This window comes from Saccostrea cucullata, unplaced genomic scaffold (genome assembly GCF_032062105.1).
Source record: "Saccostrea cucullata isolate Sc308-1 unplaced genomic scaffold, CSIRO_AGI_Scuc_v1 ctg121, whole genome shotgun sequence".
In the NCBI taxonomy this organism is placed as follows: Eukaryota; Metazoa; Mollusca; class Bivalvia; order Ostreida; family Ostreidae; genus Saccostrea; species Saccostrea cuccullata.
The window spans coordinates 249981-268797 of NW_026928084.1; the positions used below are offsets into that span (position 1 = coordinate 249981).

An 18817-nucleotide genomic window follows, 5' to 3' on the forward strand; every position below is an offset into this window, starting at 1 on the left:
CTTGTGCAAGCCATGTAGTTAATATCAAATTTAGATCTTAACCAATTACTAAATCCATTCGATCGTCAATTACAAATTGTATAATGTCAAATATATGATTTTAAAAGAAATACATTTTTCTTTTTATTCAAGATCGGACTGCTTAAAGATTTTCAGAAACCCTGATCTTTAGGTTCCAGGGTAGCTTTCTACATGCGTTGCCTGAGTTAAATAAGGCTTCAATTCCTCTTTGTTATTTCATTAATGCCAGCCACAAACACATCTTTTCCGTGATAATTGTCCATAAGCAAACTACATGTCTTTGGTGCGACAACGTGAGGCCACTAGCGCCGTTAAGCGCCGTCTAATTGACACGTAACTGTTATTAGACATTTACTACGACTCGCTGTTCCGACCTGCCCAGACTGCGGAGTTCTCCGTAAAAAGTAATTAATATGGATTGAAAGCTCGGATTCAGTGGCGGAGTTTGAAAACTTATCTCTCCAAGCAAGGCTAGTGGGATTGCCTGGAGTGAACACAAGTAATTCCTGCTGACCGGGAGAATCGGACTTGTTTGCCATCCAAGATAAAGTCCAATGATCAATAGCATGGTTTGCTTTATTACTTGTGTGGAGGAGACGTTAAAATCCCTCTCCTATTGAATTACATTCATACATTGCTGTGTTCCGAAATTCAAACTTATCGATCTGTAGCCACAAGTGATGCAGTATATGTACATAAATATACGAGTGTAATTGAAAAAAAAAAAGAGCCCCCCGAAAATATGACACAGATGTTACTTCGGGATTTCAGTGAAATTCACGGATGTGAAAGGAAAAACAGATATCTGGAAATTTAGTCAATGGGTTAAAATTTTATGTCCAGAAATCTGAATAGAATAAGCATTTGGATATACGCATGGCCACTCCATAAGATCTCGACCGACAAGTTTCTTCAGTCAGAAAATAAACAGAAGAGATAGATCAACAAGTTCTTTGAAGCGCGCATGCGCTTCTGATGCGAGTAATTGCTGGGAATGTTAAGATGGCGACTTACTTATATTTCGATATTCAACATGTGTTAAATTTGTCGTGTTCTGTGGAATATTACTTCTAAAAGTGTATTGATGATTGGAAATTATCAAACAAGTGTTGAGTGAGTTAGTTATGTCTTTTATTCCCAGTCTGCCCTTGTTTTATTGGAATGCAATCGGTTTTCAGCAACTCGCAAGAGGATTTTTTATTCAATCTATCGGTGGAGGCTATTCTGGTCAACAAAACAGCGACCATTTAAGAAAGGTAATGCCAAATAGTGAAGAAAGTGTGTTATTTAAAAAGGCAAAAACAAATTCTTTTGGATAAATGTAGTCAGGTACAGAAAAAAAAATCTTTCATGCTTTTCCTAAATTTTCTGAAAGTGTGCTCTTTTTCTGAACTATGATATTAAGCTATGAAGATGGGAATACGTCATATGTTAAGCCGAACATTCACAAACCGAACGTCTGGGCAAAGTGTTCATACACTCAGTGTGTTATCCTTATAACAACCATTATGGTGTTTACAAAAGCCTGTCTTGGCTCGGGTTTTCCTGAGCTCTCCGTTTGCGGACCAGTATATTATTCGAATGTACATTCTAAAATCAAGAATCAGTGCCTTTTTCTTGATAGACAATTTATACAAGATATTTGTGTCGATAAGAGGACGCTCCGGCCCCCCGAGACCCACTTAAAATTTTGCAATATGTACACTCTCAACCATTTAATACCTCAGAATGAATCCGCGAGATGGATGGGGAACAGTGAATGTAACCAAACTCTGGTAGATCTGATGGGAAACGACAACAATGCTTTTGAGGAGTTTCAACTGTTTGAAAGTCTGTTGGAGCGAGTCGACTGTGATACTGTGTACTCCGTCAGGTGGAGCTGCAGCGTTTGTAGGGTGAGTCTTATAGCCATTTTTTTTTTATCCTTTGAAAACATCCTGGTTAGAGATATCAATAATTTGTAACTGGATCCGCCACTTGATTTATTTACATAAATCGGAGATTTACTTGCCTCGAGGAAATCCAGCTGACCATCAAATCAGTAGCACAACATCTGGCAATGTAGCCAAATTATTCTAAATAGCACTTTATCTCCTTGAGGGCTCGTCTCAGGAGTCAAATAATCTGATAACTGTGAGCACTGGCTGACATTAACGGGGCTTTAATAACTGCATGTTATACCGCTATATTATGATCGACCTATTTCACTGGTGAGTATATGTACAGTGTATCATAATGTTGGAATTTGTGGAACACGTGCGCTCTCTCAGTTAAAAGTGAGTATAAAATGAGAATAGCCCAATCCTTCTCGATCGTGTGCTCATCTGTTCATCATTCGCTGTCTACATGAAAGCCCGCATGTGCCCTTATCAGATTTATCATGATACGTCAAGGTTTTTTGAAAAAAAAGAGAGAAAGGCTGTTGCTAGCTTATATTAATTATTATACCTACCAATAACGCTTTCAAGCCTCCCCCGTTGTAAATGAAACAGGAGCAAGCTCGATAAAAAAAGAGACTTTAGGTTTTTTGTTTTACTGAAAGACTTTCTAGAATTCTAGTTGTTCCACTAATTAATTAAATATTTTAATATTTTATGATTATGTTAAGCATTTGTTTGAATCAATTAAAAACCGATTTGTAGATCAAATAGAGCCTTAGTTTGAACGATAATCCGTGCTGGAAAAAATACACATAGACATTATAGCTCATGGATAAAACATTTATTGAATATTCCCTCTAGCTTCCTTGTCTTTTTGACAAGCTTCTTAAACGAATTATTCGCGGGTCTTAAGCACTCTTAAAATTACTTCTTAGAAAAGCTGTTACCGATCTTGAAATTTATTAACTTGATTCAATAAATTGGATTATAACGGTCATTTTGATTTCCAACGAGTGTTTTTGGATTTGATGTACGTTTGAACTCGTGCATTTCAAGACATGGGGGGTTTCTATAATGCTTCCCTTTGGTCTCGACTACATAACAAATTAACTGAAGACTTATTCCTCGGTAATTAGAGAATTAGTAGTTCCCCGCTGTATAATTATTGGCTGATTAAATGGACCAATAAATGCTATTCTATCATGGCCTTGACAGAAGACTGTCGTGGAGTGCTGTCAGATGCCATATTTGGGTGATTATTTATTATTGCATCTGAAACTGAGGACATTTCCTCTTCGGACTTCCCAGTATGACGAGTTTTTAATAAAGTGATAGGGATATAAATCATTGTGTATTTTATAGAAATAATTTGTTTATAAGGTTAATATTTCAGCATCTTGATATAAAGGTGTCTTTTGGGGGGCAAAAGGTGGCAATTTCAAAGCTTAATACATTCAATATACATTAGGGAAAAAAAGTAAATTATAATTAGTCTTTAAAGTGATAATTAAAAAAAATACAACTCGCATTAATTATGAATTTATACGTAGTTGAAATGTCTATTTTATGACAAAATCATCTTCTACTCTCAAGACATCCATACATGTACATGCATGTAAATGTTGGTACGTGTATGATATTAAAAGTGTTATCATATTTATATATAATCCGTTCTTCATGTCTTATTTTTATTTACTAGTACTTAATCTCGGAGTCGGTAGTATATAGGATAACGATTACTACATATCTGAGTATTATCTGTTTTGATTTTCTCAGTAATTGATAATTGTAGCTCTTTAACTACCATATAGAATCCGATGCACTATGTATATTGATATTGCTAATGGTTGTTGGCAGATAATGTGATAAGTGTTTGCTACACTGCGTGTATGAAGAAATTGGGGGAGAAATCGTTATTGTTTTTATATTATCTAGAATCAGCTCTTGGCCTACTGTAATTAATCATTTTCTGCACGCCTATATAATTAATTTTTGATAATTCAAAAGGTAACAGTGGGGAATTACATGTAACCAGAAATTTCGGCTACTCGATTGATCACATATTATTTTATGTTGGGTAACTATTTTAAAGTTTGGATCTAAATGAATTAAAATTCGCTGATTTCTTATAATAATGCTCCATGCATGGTTTAAAATCCTTTTAGGATTTTTATAAACAGTTAATGCAGGCGGCGAGTATCAATAATATTGCGTACATATACAACATGTGCAAGTAATAATCATATAGCAAGTAAACTAAAATAAAGCTAAAAACTTTACAAAATTCTTCCACAATGGATATTGGTGATACTTAGATTTTTTTTAATTCGATATGTTTAAGGACTCTATCTAAATTTAAAAGATCCCAACAATTATAATCTATCTCCTCCTTTGTCACTGATTTGAAATATTTAAACTAGAGTCACATAGCTTTTCCAATTCTGCGCCACCTTTGCATAAAGGACAAATGATACAAACTAATATTTGTCCAAAAATTGAAAATAACAACTTGGGTTATGTCTAAATGAGTATAAAATAAATAATTTCATCGCGTAGATTTTAATTTTTTATTCAAAATCTCACAAAAATGGAATTTGGAGTGAAATATATTTGTATAGATTAATAAGGATGGGTTTAGAAGGGCAGACTTTTGATACACAGAAGGTTTACAATTTCTTAATATTGTAGAAAATTATTATTTGCATCATTTGCAATGGAATTAGGCCAAAAAAAATATACCAATCCAGGCATCCACTTTTTTGTTTGCATCATCTGTCCTTAAGGTGCATTCAAATTCAGTAAAAATCACAGCATCAGTTTGCCCGGAATACACTTAGAACCCTTGGTCGTTCACAGAAATGAAACGTTTAACAATAAACATGATAAATGATGCTTAAGCTTTGTGGCTATCATTCATTATCCGCGAGGTTAAAATGTATTTATTCCGGGAATTTTACGATAAAGTGACCATTCGTTGTTGTGGCATTGCCGACGGTTAATGGAAGCTAGTCCCGAGGAAAATTAAACAGCAGTGAGAGGGGACTATCGATTTTAAATTAAAAACCAAGAAGTGGGACACAGACTTTCCTCGGGAGGATAACGACAGTGAAGACTTCAACATATTGTCAGTTGTAGATTTTCATTAATGGTGTATTCCGTCCTCATCCATTAATTATAATCACATACACGTACACCCTTATTTATATACAATGCATATTTATTCTTTGCTATTATAAATTATTATTTTATCATGATGGAATCGTGCGTGCTAATCATCACAGTAATCAGTTTTTATTGAGAAATCAACAAATAACCTTCACGACGCGCTTTTCTCCCCCCTCTAAATTATAATTCTTAAGCATGTTTATTGTTAGCTAAGGCAATCCTATTGTTTTGAAAGCATTAGCTAGTCTTCTTGGTTTTTTAAGCGCTTCATTAACATTGTATAATGTAATAAAGACATTGGTAAAATCGATTGTCTTTGCCGGAAATAGTGTAATCCTGTTATTCGGAGTTATACAATGGAATTGTGGCCAGATATTTTTCATTGAGAAGTTCATATAATCTTGTTTTTAATTACACACTTCTATTTTTCTTCTTTGAAATCAAGAACCATTGATTGAAATATGATTTAAAAAGATGATTTTCTAATTTCAAGTTCTTACATGCAGATTTAATATGTATATCAGAGTTTTAAATATAAAGAGAGAGAGAGAGAAGGGATATATGTATTCTGAATGTTAACAAATATTCTAACGTAACACTTCAAAACAAATCTTGGTATAGTCCAGTCTTTAAAGAAAATTACATTTCTTTACTTTATCACTTATTGGTTTATGCTTCTTAACTAACCTTTTCATCTACTTTGTGTAGGATACGGTACTCGAGCTTTTTCTTGAAATTATAGAAGCGAAAATTAATATGTTATTCTAAATGCCTTTTGTTGAATTTATACTAAATAAGGTTACAAATGATTTTCAAAACTGCAGGAAAAAAAACAGTATTACAGTTTTAATAAACTATTTTTTTTCAAGCCCTCTTCTGCTAACTTTTAAAAGGAAATATTGGATAGATTATTGTCATGTAAATTTTAAACTTAGAAGTTGCCACCCGGTAAATTCAAAATTTACATTATACAGGACGCCATTTTGAATTGCAGTGTTCCCCACCTGTTGAATCTCGGCATCTGAAAGTACAACATGCAAACATTTTCAAATATATATGGAAATAAAGAACCTCATTACATGTAATAAGTTGTCATTAGGAGTTTAATATTGTATTAACAATTGGTTGAAAGACAGTTTGTACCTCGCAATATATTTATAGTATGTTGTTTAAAAATTTTGAAATTACTGTACTAGATCAAGGTAAGAGTGCAAATTATCAAATTTAAAAATTTGCATTTTTATTCCAAGTAAATTCAAAATTTACACGACATGATAACAATGTGTCTGAATCACATGTAAAGTGATTGATACCGGTATTGAAAATCTTTTTAAAGTCTTCAAAACTTAATTCCAATAGAGAACTTGAATAGATAAATGTTTTAATTACCAACATTTTGTTTTATGTAAAATTGAACGTGTTCGGTGGGAAGTTGTTTATATACGTGAGATTCTACATCGCATCCATGTTCAATTACCAAGGAGTCATTCCTCCATATTGAATTTAGTTCAAGTGCCGCGAATTCATTATGATTTACTCTATCTCGAGGCGTGTAATTCATCTTTGTTTAACATTCTCTTTTTTAACGAAACGGAAATATTTGCATACAGGTATAACAATTTAATTAGAAATCCGTGACTCACGCATTCAGCGATAAATGCAAAAAAAAGCATGGAAAAAGCCTTTGAAACTGAAAAACTACTCACTGAATGGAGCAGCTATGCGTACAAGTATATATACAAGTTTATATATCATCTCTAGACTTCCATTGATCGTTAGACTGCGGACTTGGGACGATACCTCGTAAATGTAGCCTGGTTCTAGTAACGGATTATTGATCCGACGGACCCACACCCGCCTCTGGGATTCGGAATCCGACAGGAGCGATAGAGGCCCATCTGTCTCCGTATGTTGACTCTCCATAGTGATAAAGCATGATTTGAAAATATTACCATTATACAGTCTCCTTTGGGTTTAAGGCCTTCCTATTTGAAGGAAATTTGTTTGTTTTCCTTCTCCAAGCCTTGTATCGGCCGTCGTTAGGGCTTTTATGGGAAAGAGATTGTCATTTTCATAAAAGTAATCTGTTCTGGAAATAAATTCTTATTCAGAGATGGAGAATCAGGATATGATTTATTGACATTGTAAAGTGTGCAGAATTTTGTTTGTGAATGAAATTCCTGCGAAAATATTTCATCTGCTTCCATTAGATTATTGTTGTTAGGAAGATTAACCTTTGTACCTCAGACTTCCTATTTGAACCCCTTGTCAGGTCAAAAGAAAGAATGCTTTACAGACAAGCTCTGATGGTGTTCAAAACATAGACGTATGCTTTAGATCACAAAAAACATTATGATTAATATAACTTTTATGGTACATTCAAGAGAGTCACACTTTTTTAGTAATTGACCACTGTAATAGTATTTGTTAATCAGAGGGATAAGGAAATAAAACTTAAAGTCCCCATGGACTCATTATACAGAGTAACCTTTTTATTTTAGCATATATTGTTGCATTTCGGCTGCAATTGCAAGTAGAAAATAAGCAAAAAATATATAAAATGAAAAATTTTTATTATTTACCATAAGCCGCAGAATTAACTACTGAAATACTGCCGACTCGACATTAAACAACAAATAAACAATCAGTAATTTTGATACCTCTAGTCCTCTACCTGTAAGGATCACAGTAAAATTAGAAGAATGGCCTTATTCATTAGTTTTACTACATTTTTTTATAATCATGATAATAAAATTTAATAAGGAGGCTCATTACACCACATTTTGATGACGTACTACACACACAAAGTCATACACAAATAAACAGTCTCCTGGCTATTATATCTCCCCAGAAATGGAATATCATGCTTTATTTCTTTGATCAAAGTTAAAAAATGTTTCAGTTATTTTTAGAAACTTGTGTAAAGACAAAATATTGTGTGTTTAGAAACTGATTTTCAATGTCCGAATGCTGAGTGAATTGTAAGAATTTTTTAATGACCAAATACTGAAAAAAACCTTCTGGATAATAGTCCTCATAATGCACTTAACCGAGTTTCTGAAGCTGATACTTAGCTCCAAACTTGTTTAAAATTGTTAACAAGGGTAACTGTAGTGTCCTTATTGTATAAGGCTTCCAGATGTTGTTATTTTTAATACGCTCAGAATCGATGCAGAGGAAACCAAGAAGCAAAAAGTGCGGTCAATGGTTATTTTTTTATATATATATATAATGACAATAAAGATATACATTCTTGCATTGCTTTGGGAGGAGTCAGTTTCAGTATTCTCTTGCTTTATTTATGATCTGCTTCAACATTTTTCGAGGAAGTAGTTTGTAAATAAGTAAAAGTCCCAAAAAGGAATACCTCCATTTAACCAAGACAGTGTCTACAATCCCCTCCCTGTAAACATGTAAAAAACACATTTTTCTTACCAGGCACGTAGTTTCGTGTTTGAAGATGGAGGGCTTACCTAAAAAAAATTTGAAATAAACAAATCGAAAAAAAAAGGACAAAATGTGTTTGCGAAAGTTGGTGCCCCCGTATGACAGCTTTTGGCGAAATGCAAGTCAAACTCCAATGTCAAGGGATGAAAAGATATTGTTCCCTAAAGTCAAGAAAGGACTTGTCTCAATTAATATATACTGTATGTGAAAGCCCAAGCACGAACTATTAGAAAGTTATGACCAAGGCTAAGTTTTAAAATATGGGTCAAAGTCCAAGGTCAAAGTCAGAGGTAAAGTTAAAAGTACCCAAAGGAAGACCTTTTCATTTGAAAAAATATAATATTAAAGCTCTAGCACCACCTGCCCGTCCTTCGGATGAGAACGTATAAACTGAGGTCCCGTGTCGCAGTAGGTGCTGGCACGAAAAGATCCCTCACTGCTCAATGGCCCTGAGTGCCGAGTCAAGGACATTTGTAACTCTCCATCGGCAAGTGGTGGCGTCTCCATATGAGTGAAACATTCTCGAGAGGGACGTTAAATAACATACAACCAATCAATCCAGCACCAACTGATCAAAAGTTATTGTCAGGGTCAATTCTTGCAAAAAGGGTTATACTAGTACTCGAAGGTCAAAGTAAATATGTCAAATAAGTTGTTATCCGCACCCTGAAAAAAAAACTTGTTACAAGAAATATGCTTGTGAGTATGGGAGCCAAAGTTCTACCAAGCAAACGTTTAGGACAATTTGTTTCTGCTTCTGTGGACAAACAAGCAGGTAGATGGACGGACAGGGCAAAAACTATGCTTATCCACGAATCTTCGATTACGGGGGCAATGACAGAAATATAGCAAATACCATGAATACTGATAGGTTCAATGCTTGTATATAGAATTTCATTCTTAGACTTGTTAATACGTTATAATTTTTTGTTGAAGATTAGGAATAACATCCACCATACCGTAAGATTAATTTGAAACCTTAACCACAAGCTAAGGATTATCTAACAACTTTCCTATAATAACAGATTAAGGAGATTATATAACTAGTTTGTGCAGTTTTTTTTCTTTGCTGATACTTTTTATATATATTTAACCAATAATATTCACATAATACTCTCTTATTACCTCACACTTTTCTTCCTATGTGATAGCAATATCGGGTGACAGGTTTACACATTCCGGCTTCACTTTGATAATTCTATTGGCTCAGTTCTACGGTTGCCAAAGGGTACACTATATAAATCACATAACATATTATGTTTAAGGATGTAGGTTACCCATATTGTGGCTGATTTATGTCTGTGTGACCGACTTCCTGTATACTCTCTTTACACCAGCTGATCTGACAATTCGGAATTGTCAATTCTTTTTGCTCTTGGTTTCTGTATTTGCATTCTGCAACTCTTCAATTCTGGAAGGTACCTTATGACGGTTGAAGTACTGAATGCAAAATGAATAAATTGCATATATGTATGGTGTAAAACAAACTGGGTTGTTGCTCCACTATGTCAACAGAATAGAATAATAAAAAATGAAATAGTAATCGTTTACCCATACGGTGTAATCAACAATTAATTAGATTATAAAACGGTTACACAATGTATTGGTTACTTAATATGAGTATTACTTAACAATCGCATTAATTTTATGCGTTAAAAGACAATGACCAAGTATTGGAAAAACGCTTGCATTAAGTATATATCGCTCTTAGCTTATGTATTCCGACTTGGATAAGAGAATATCTCGAACATTGATGATAAATCGAAATGACAGAAGGGGGAAGAAGCTATTATTCGTGGCGGCTTGCTGCTCTCAGCTGACAAATATCGTATTGATTTTTGTACACACAGGACCAAAGATTCTATCTAGATGATACTGGATCTTAATAAGGTTAGGAAAACTAGAGGTCACGGGGAAAATTTTTAACAAAATTTAGTCCAGAAAGTTAGTACAGTTGTAGTATCATTGGCTTTAACCGAGGACCTTTGATAATCACATGAACCTTACTTCTCTTTGAAATACTATTTGAAATACTAGTACTTAATAAAGAGATTTTCCCCTAACCAAATGAATAAACAATCCGGGATTCCGAGAGTGGATTTTTTGACACGGACTGGATAATTAAGGTTTAAATAAACAAAATTTGGAAGTTCAGAAATAAATTACTCGCCAGCTGAATTTTGGGGGTAACTTGCTTTTTTGAATTGTAAGTTTGAAATCGGGCTTATAAGATAATTTTACCAACATGTATAGCAGTCTTATACATATAATAGTGTGCTGTATTTCAACTTAGTGACAGTTTTAATTATGTAACAATCGACTAACTGAAGATTTCTGTTGCACATGTTGCACTTAAATTTGCTTTTGTTATCATAAAGGTCTTGCGTAAAAAATGTATTTAAAGTTAATTTTAAAGAAATCGGTTTAATTCATCATACTTTTTCCCTCCTTTGTTTTAATAAGGCACTAACATGATGCCACGACACATAACACGTGCCATAAACAAATAAATCATTGGGGAGGGGAAAAAAATATAACATCCCAGCATGAAAATGTGATAATTTTTGCTCAAACAATCACAAATACACACTTGTTCATTGAATGACCTTGAAAACACCTAGAAAGAAATAATCTGTTTTGCTTTAACATACACATGTTGATAGAATGTCCTTGAAAAAGACGAGATAGAATATCTGTTGAAAAACGGTAACAAAAAACCCTACCGAAAGACGGGAGTGATAAGCCTTAAAATTCCGATAGGCTGGAATTTTCTGACATGTTTATAAATGAGATGTATCTTTCACATCTGCAAGGTCAGACAAAGTATTCACCATCATAGGTCTAATAATGGGGATACTGGTATTCCTCGGTGAACACCCTTTTTTGCTGTTCAGAGAATGTAGGGAAGAGAATAAATAGATGCAGTGTTAGATAATAATCTAAAATTAATGAAATAGATTGCTATCAACATCAAAAGAAGAACAGTTTTGTTCTATGCAACATCTGGTATTTTCAGTTATAAATGCGTCATGTGAAACTCATCAAAATCAAAAAGCACGCATAATCCATACGGTCACAGGATAGACTGTATATTAATTTTATCTTGTAGTATACAAACAAAGGAATTGACAATTATCGTGTCAGCATGGATTTATTGTGAGGTGATAAAGCGATTCGATCGCCAAACAGATTTGTAAAAACCTGTTGCACGCAGCACAGCTCTACATTCGGTATTGATCCGAAGACCCTGATGTAACAACTGGGGATTGAAAGAGACGGTTATCTACTGTGCTATTTCAATTAAGCCACCCTAATTACAACAAATTGACAACCGTCCCGTGTATATAGAGAATTTATACCTGTTCAGCAGTGCAAGTACACGAGCATCCGTACTTCAATCACCTGTCATTGGAACAATATCGATTAGCCATTGCCTTGGACAGAAAAACTTTTATTCATTAACATTTAGAAGAGAATTAATTAAATAGATCGTCGCTTTGGACATCATTTTCTCTCAATCTTCTTATCATATTTCACCACAAGTGGGGTACACTGTATGTCGAAAACAGGGTATTTCAACGTTTCCAGACCTAAAGCACTCTCCATCCAGGCTTATAGACTGCATGTTTTTTGTGGGGGATGTTGATTCTAGAATATGTTATGTAACAAGTCGTTAATGGCTGACCTAATCCGTAAAGCTATTTGAGGAATTCTGGGAATTCTTATATCAGATACACAGATTGACATTTAGATGGTTTACATATACATAAGCCCGTCAACATACACCTCGTATGCTGGTCTGTGTACACTGTGCCTTCACTACTTATCTCCTTGTACAAGAGCATAAAAATAACAGGGATGCACTTTTCGTGCTATATCTCGTTTGGCATTTAAGCTTCCACCTGCTGAATAGCATCCTAAAAACTAAGGCAGTATCCATCAATATTAGCAATTGTTCTGTTTAAACATATTAACCCACAAATACTTTAGCAGATAATTTATAGACAGTGTGATTGACAGTGTGATTGATGCATGTAAGTAGAAAATACTGTGAGAAAATTATTCTCAATGTTAAAAAAATGTACAATCTTATATATTTATTATCTTATGTATAATAAATAGTACTATGTCTGCAAACAATCTATATTGGAATTCCCATTGGAACCAATTGTGCCCCATTATAAGCACTATTTTGTTTTCATATGAAGCAGAATTTGTGCAAAATCCTATGCGTGATCAAAAAAAACACGCACTTGCTGTGACCTTCAACTCGACATTTAGATATATCGACGACGTATTGTCAATTAACAATGGAAATTTCTATTCTTATGTAAATACGATATATCCTGGTAAGGTTGAGATACAAGATACCACAGAGTCTGACACATCTGTTTTATTTTTGGATATTTTACTTGAAAAAGACGTTAAATACTAATCTAACAACCAAGCTCTAAGTATATGATAAACCTGATGACTTTAACTTTTTAATCGTCAACCTCCCTTACTTTTTAGCTCACCGGAGCCGAAGGCTCAAGTGAGCTTTTCTGATCACATTTTGTCTGTCGTCCGTCCGTCTGTAAACTTTTTCACATTTTCGACTTATTCTCAAGAACCACTGGGGCCAATTTTGATTAAACTTGGTACAATTTAAGTTGTTAAAATGAAGGGCCAAGTCCCTTCACAAGGGGAGATAATCAAGAAAAGACAAAAATAGGGTGGGATTATTAAAAAATCTTCTCAAGAACCTCTGGGCCAGACTAAAACTTATGTGGAAGCATCGTGGGGTAGTGTAGATTCTAAATGTTGAAATCATGACCCCCGGGGATAGGGCGGGGCCACAATCGGGAATCAAAGTTTAACATAAAAATATATAGGAAAAAATCTCTGAAAATCTTCTTCTCAAGAAGCACTGGGCCAGAAAATCTTAAACTTATGTGGAAACATCCTGGGGTGGTGTAGATTCTAAATTGTTCAAATCATGACCCTTGTGGGGGTAGTGTGGGGTCACAATGGGAAATCAAATTTTACATAGAAATATATAGGAAAACTCTTTGAAAATCTACTACTCAAGAAGCACAGGGCCAGAAAAGCTGAAACTTATGTAGAAGCATCCTGGGGTAGTGTAGATTCTAAATTGTTCATATCATGACCCTTGGGGTTGGGCGGGGCCACAATGGGGTGTCAAAGTTATACATAGAAATATTTAGGAAAAATTTTTGAAAATCTTCTTCTTAAGGAGCACTGGACCAGAAAAGTTTAAACTAATGTGGAAGCATCCCGGGGGTTGGGCGGGGCCACAATGGGGAATCAAAGTTTTATAATGGGGAATCAAAGCATCCTATGGTCATGTAGATTTCAAATTGTCTAAATTATGATCAATTGGGTAGGGGGGTCACAATATGTATCCGGTATAGAATTAAATTGTCAAAGCTTCTCAGGTGAGCGATGTGGCCCATGGGCCTCTTGTGCAGCTATATACCTGCATCATCTGCATACGGAGTTTATATATCTCAGTTGATTCGATACGCAAGAGCATGATCTATGTATGAACAGTTTCCAAGAAGAGGTAAATTATTGACAAACAAGTTGATGAAACAATAATTTCAGCAACAGTCTCGATTAAAGTCGTCATTTCGTAAGTTTTGTGGTCGATACAATGACCTTGTCAGCAAATACCTTTTTTTTATCATCGAGTCAAATGCTGACAGACATTTTTCATACAAGTTTTCGTCCATTATTTGTATTTCACCATATTTTAAGTTAAAGACTACATCTTGTATTTCCTACAAACATACATCGACCACTGCTTCCAAACTTTTCAATTACAAAAACACTTTACATGGCCTTGATACCGACTATCTGAAACATAATCTCCTTCGTGTTCATGTTCTTCTTCGCCCTATAACTATAGTCCTGCTGGACACGTTATTACAGGTGACGTACATATACAAGTAGTTCGTAATGAGGACCTTAGATCACTTATTTTAAAAGGTCCTAAATATAGGGAACCCCGATCCTTCAACTGGCGTCAGAATTTCATAAATATTATGGATTCTGTGGAAAATTACGCCGGACGATGGGCAAGATATGAAAAAGAAGACGTTGGCACCTTGTCAGAATTGATTAAAAGTATCAGATCCATGTTAAAGTCCCGTATTAAAAGTTTGAGGTGCAATATGAAAACCATATATCCTTCTGTGTTCAATAAACCAGAAGAGAAAAAGGAGTTAGATAGATTATACGATCAGTACGTACTGGTTCTTGCCGACAAAGCAGGTAACAACATTGTCTTCGTTTGTAAGGCTCATTATATAAATTGCATTCTAGAAGAATTTGGATTTAATTCTACAAGTGGTAATCCTACTTATACTCATACATCCCTTTCTAAGGAAGAAATTCTTCAAAATCACCTGTCAGTTTTGAATACTTTTATTATCATATTATATATATACACAGAGCCAAAATGAATTTGAACTATCTTATATATATTGGATTCCAAAACTTCATAAGAAACCTTACAAACAAAGATACATTGCAGGTTCCAGTAAATGTTTAACCAAGCCTCTTTCGTTACTCCTCACTAAGATATTGACAGTAGTGAAAGAAAAACTTCAATAGAACTGTGCAACTATATATTCAAGAAGTGGTGTGAATCAGATGTGGATACTAAAAAATTCTAAAGAACTTTTGGACACTGAAATCACAAGACTTTACAAAAACCAGAAGTCTCTGTCAAGAATGTAGCTCTACTGGTTTATACTTGAAACAAAGGAAGAGAAAAGTAGCAGTTGGGACTTGAAACTTTAAAACAGCAATGAATAGAAAAATGATCCTTGCCGCTCGTCAAAATAAAAACAGGTGCACAGAATTATCTTAGTGTAATCTACTTGTGTGCCAAATTATATTGAAATCAGACCAAAACTGTAGGAGGAGTAGCATTTTGAAAGAATTTCAAAGAAATTTCTATTTTTAGTAACCATGGCAACACTATAAATCGAACTCAAAAACCGATGCACAGAATTATGTATCTTGGTGTAGTCTACTTGTGTGCCAAGTTATATTGAAATAATACTAAAACTGTAGGAGTAGCATTTTGAAAAATTGTTTACAGACAGACGGACGGACGCATTACTATCGCATAAGCTCGTCTGGTCTCTGATCAGTAGAGCTAATTAACAGCTAAAAAACGATTTTTCAACTTTATACACAATTCACCACGACAATGAAAATCCAGGCTTTTTGATACCAATGACAACTGCTTCTTCAATAAAAATGGAACTCCTAAATTTACTCACCTCGTCACTGGTCATTTGCAAAATTATTTTGTTAAAACAGATTATGATTGCACACATACGTACTCTGAAGCTGACATCAAGAAGATGCTTGAGATTCTGATTGACAACATCTATGTGTTTTTTGGAGACCAGGTATTTCAACTCTATTGGAATTCCCATGGGTACAAATTGCGCTCCGTTATTAGCAGACTTATTTTTATATTCATATGAAGCAGAATTTATGCAAAATCTTGTGCATTAAAAGAAGAAAACACTTGCTGTGGCCTATAACTCGACATTTATATTTATCGACGACGTATTGTCAATTAATAATGGTAATTTCTATTCCTATGTCGATACGATATCTCCTGGTGAGCTTGAGATAAAAGATACCACAAAGTCCGACACTTCTGTTTCATACTTGGATATTTTACTTGAAAAAGACACTAACGGTAATCTAACAACCAAGCTATATGATAAACGTGTTGACTTTAACTTTTCTATCGTCAACTTCCCTTACTTACTAGTATGCAGCAATATACCTTCATCACCTGCATACGGAGTTTATATATCTCAGTTGATTCGATACGCAAAAGCATGCTCTACGTATGATCAATATCTAAAACGAGGTAAATTATTGACAAGGAAGTTGACGAAACAAGAATATCAGCAGTCTCGTTTAAAGTCATCATTTCGTAAGTTCTATGGTCGATACAATGACCTTGTCATCAAATATACGAGTTTATCATTGAGTCAAATGCTGACTGACGTTTTTCATACCAATTGTTAGTTCATTATTTATACACTGAATTGACGACGGATTTTTCCCGTTATTTCCTGATCATGACACGGCGGGTGTGACCGATTGGCAGGGGATGCTCACTCCTCCATGGCACCTGATCCCACCTCTGATGTTTCGGGGGTCCGTGTTTACTCTAGCCGCTCTTATTTTGTATTGTTTTATGGACTTTGAGATTGAATACTGTTCGTTATCTCCATATCCTTCTTATATACTGAATTGACGATGGATTTTATTGTCATTTCCCGATCATGACAAGGAACATGCGGCGAGTGTGACCGGTCGGCACCTGATCTCACCTCTGATGTTTTGGAGGTTAATGTTTGCTTGCGCCTATTTGGTATTGTTTTATGGACTGTTCGTTATCTCCATATGTTTCATGTTAAGAACATATAGATAATGTCTAGTTAACAATAAAATTATAGAGCAAAGCAAATACGAACCTCTAAAAACATCAGATGCATTGATGTAGGAACAAAGGTGTCTCCTGTTGACCGTCCGTCTCAAACCCTTTGTTTTGATTGTAACAAATCGGCATTCTGTATACAAATCATGCAGTTTAGTCCAAAATGGTATAACAATCTGTATTAAATCCGTCAGCCAGTCCTAAGTCTTAAGTTAGTGCAAAGAAAAAGCATTGAATGTATCGACCACAGAGATTGAAAAAATTTGACACTAGATAGAATATTAACCCAATTCTTGTAACATCAATATATTTGTCAGTATCCTGCCTCTGTTTAAAAATGCTGAACAAATGTCAACCAATTTTGGATTCATGCTCCCTACCCCAACTTAGGGTCTGAAGGATTGTTTAAAACCACCAAAATTAATGCAATCTTTAAAAATCATCTTTTACTCCTGGAAATCAAGCAGTAAAACTGTGGACATTATAATGAAGCTTAAGATATCTACCTAAATTGTGAAATTACTGACCCCTGGGTCGGGGGTTCTGGTGCTAGAGCAGAGCTCTCTTGAATATATAGTGATGATGCATTATTTCTTTAAGAATCTTCTCTGCTGCTTGAAAATAAACTCAAATAAGAGTTTTGAGAAGGAAGGGTGTCTTTTCCAAAATTGTGAAATTCAATTGTTCCTCTGGCGTGGGGCTCAACTGATATGATAGAGAAAATGCATTAATTCATTAATAATCCTCTGCTCTGCCTCTGGGTATGTATTAAATTAACAATGTATAGTAATGATGAGCAAGGGTGTCTCCTTCAAAAGCGTGTGTCATTGGCTGTTTTTTAAAAAGTGAACCCAATTCAATTGTAGAAAAGTTGTTACATGACACTCAATTGACCTAGCCAGTGTAAGGCCCATGTACTCACGTGACATACAGTATCTGTATAAGGCCTATGTACTCACGTGACCTACAGTATATGGCCCATGTACTCACGTGACATACAGTATCTGTATAAGGCCTGTGTACTCACGTGACCTACAGTATAAGGCCCATGTACTCACGTGACATACAGTAACTGTATAAGGCCTATATACTCACGTGACCTACAGTATATGGCCCATGGACCTCTTATTTAATTTAGTTGAACTTGTATAAAAATTGAATGGAGGGCGACAACACAAGTTTTCTTTATGTAGAATAAAAAAGGAATACATGTATGTTGTTTCATTAGAATACAAAACAATCTTTTATTGGGACACCTTTAGTATCCATGGAAATTCTAAAAGTCTCGGAACACCTGGCCTCCATAGACTATACACATATACTGTTAAAGAGGAGTTCAAGCAAGTACATGTATTTTAATCCACTTCAGAATTTTGTTTGTAAGATTAGATTTTAAAAATTACAAGATATAAACATACCCTGTTTTCGATCTATGTTCCATTTTTATTGAAAAATCAGTTATAGTTGAAGTCATACGTGATATCTGGAGTTTTAACCACCCAAAATAAGTTGTGATCTTCTTAGTACCATGTTCTGAAATCCAATATAAGTATGATTATTCAATTTGGTTGTTTGGAATATTGAAAAAAAATTAAGATTAACATAACAATCGTAAAAATATTGATATTTTTCTTTGAAATTGAACTACTGAGTATATGTCTGAGTATATGACAGATTACAACTAGAAGGATTTAAAACATTTTTAGGGGTATTAAAACGAGCCTAATAAAGAAGAACGTTGTCAATGCTTTGTCTTGAACTTGTGCGTACTGATAATTTTTTTGGGCATTGAATGAAAGCCCTTCCCTGAAGTCTGGAACCTAAG

The 18817-nt window shown here is 34.6% G+C and overlaps 1 protein-coding gene across 1 annotated transcript in view; it reads left to right on the forward strand.

Moving 5' to 3' along the window:
* Positions 1 to 404: 404 nt before the first annotated feature.
* The window catches only part of LOC134276369 (NALCN channel auxiliary factor 1-like), a 35443-nt gene continuing 17030 nt past the window's right edge, over positions 405 to 18817 (forward strand). Inside the window, exon 1 of the mRNA XM_062758637.1 lies at positions 405 to 1916. Coding sequence (XP_062614621.1) covers positions 1416 to 1916 — 501 coding nt within the window. The 5' untranslated portion in view covers positions 405 to 1415. The remainder of the gene's footprint in view (positions 1917 to 18817) is intronic.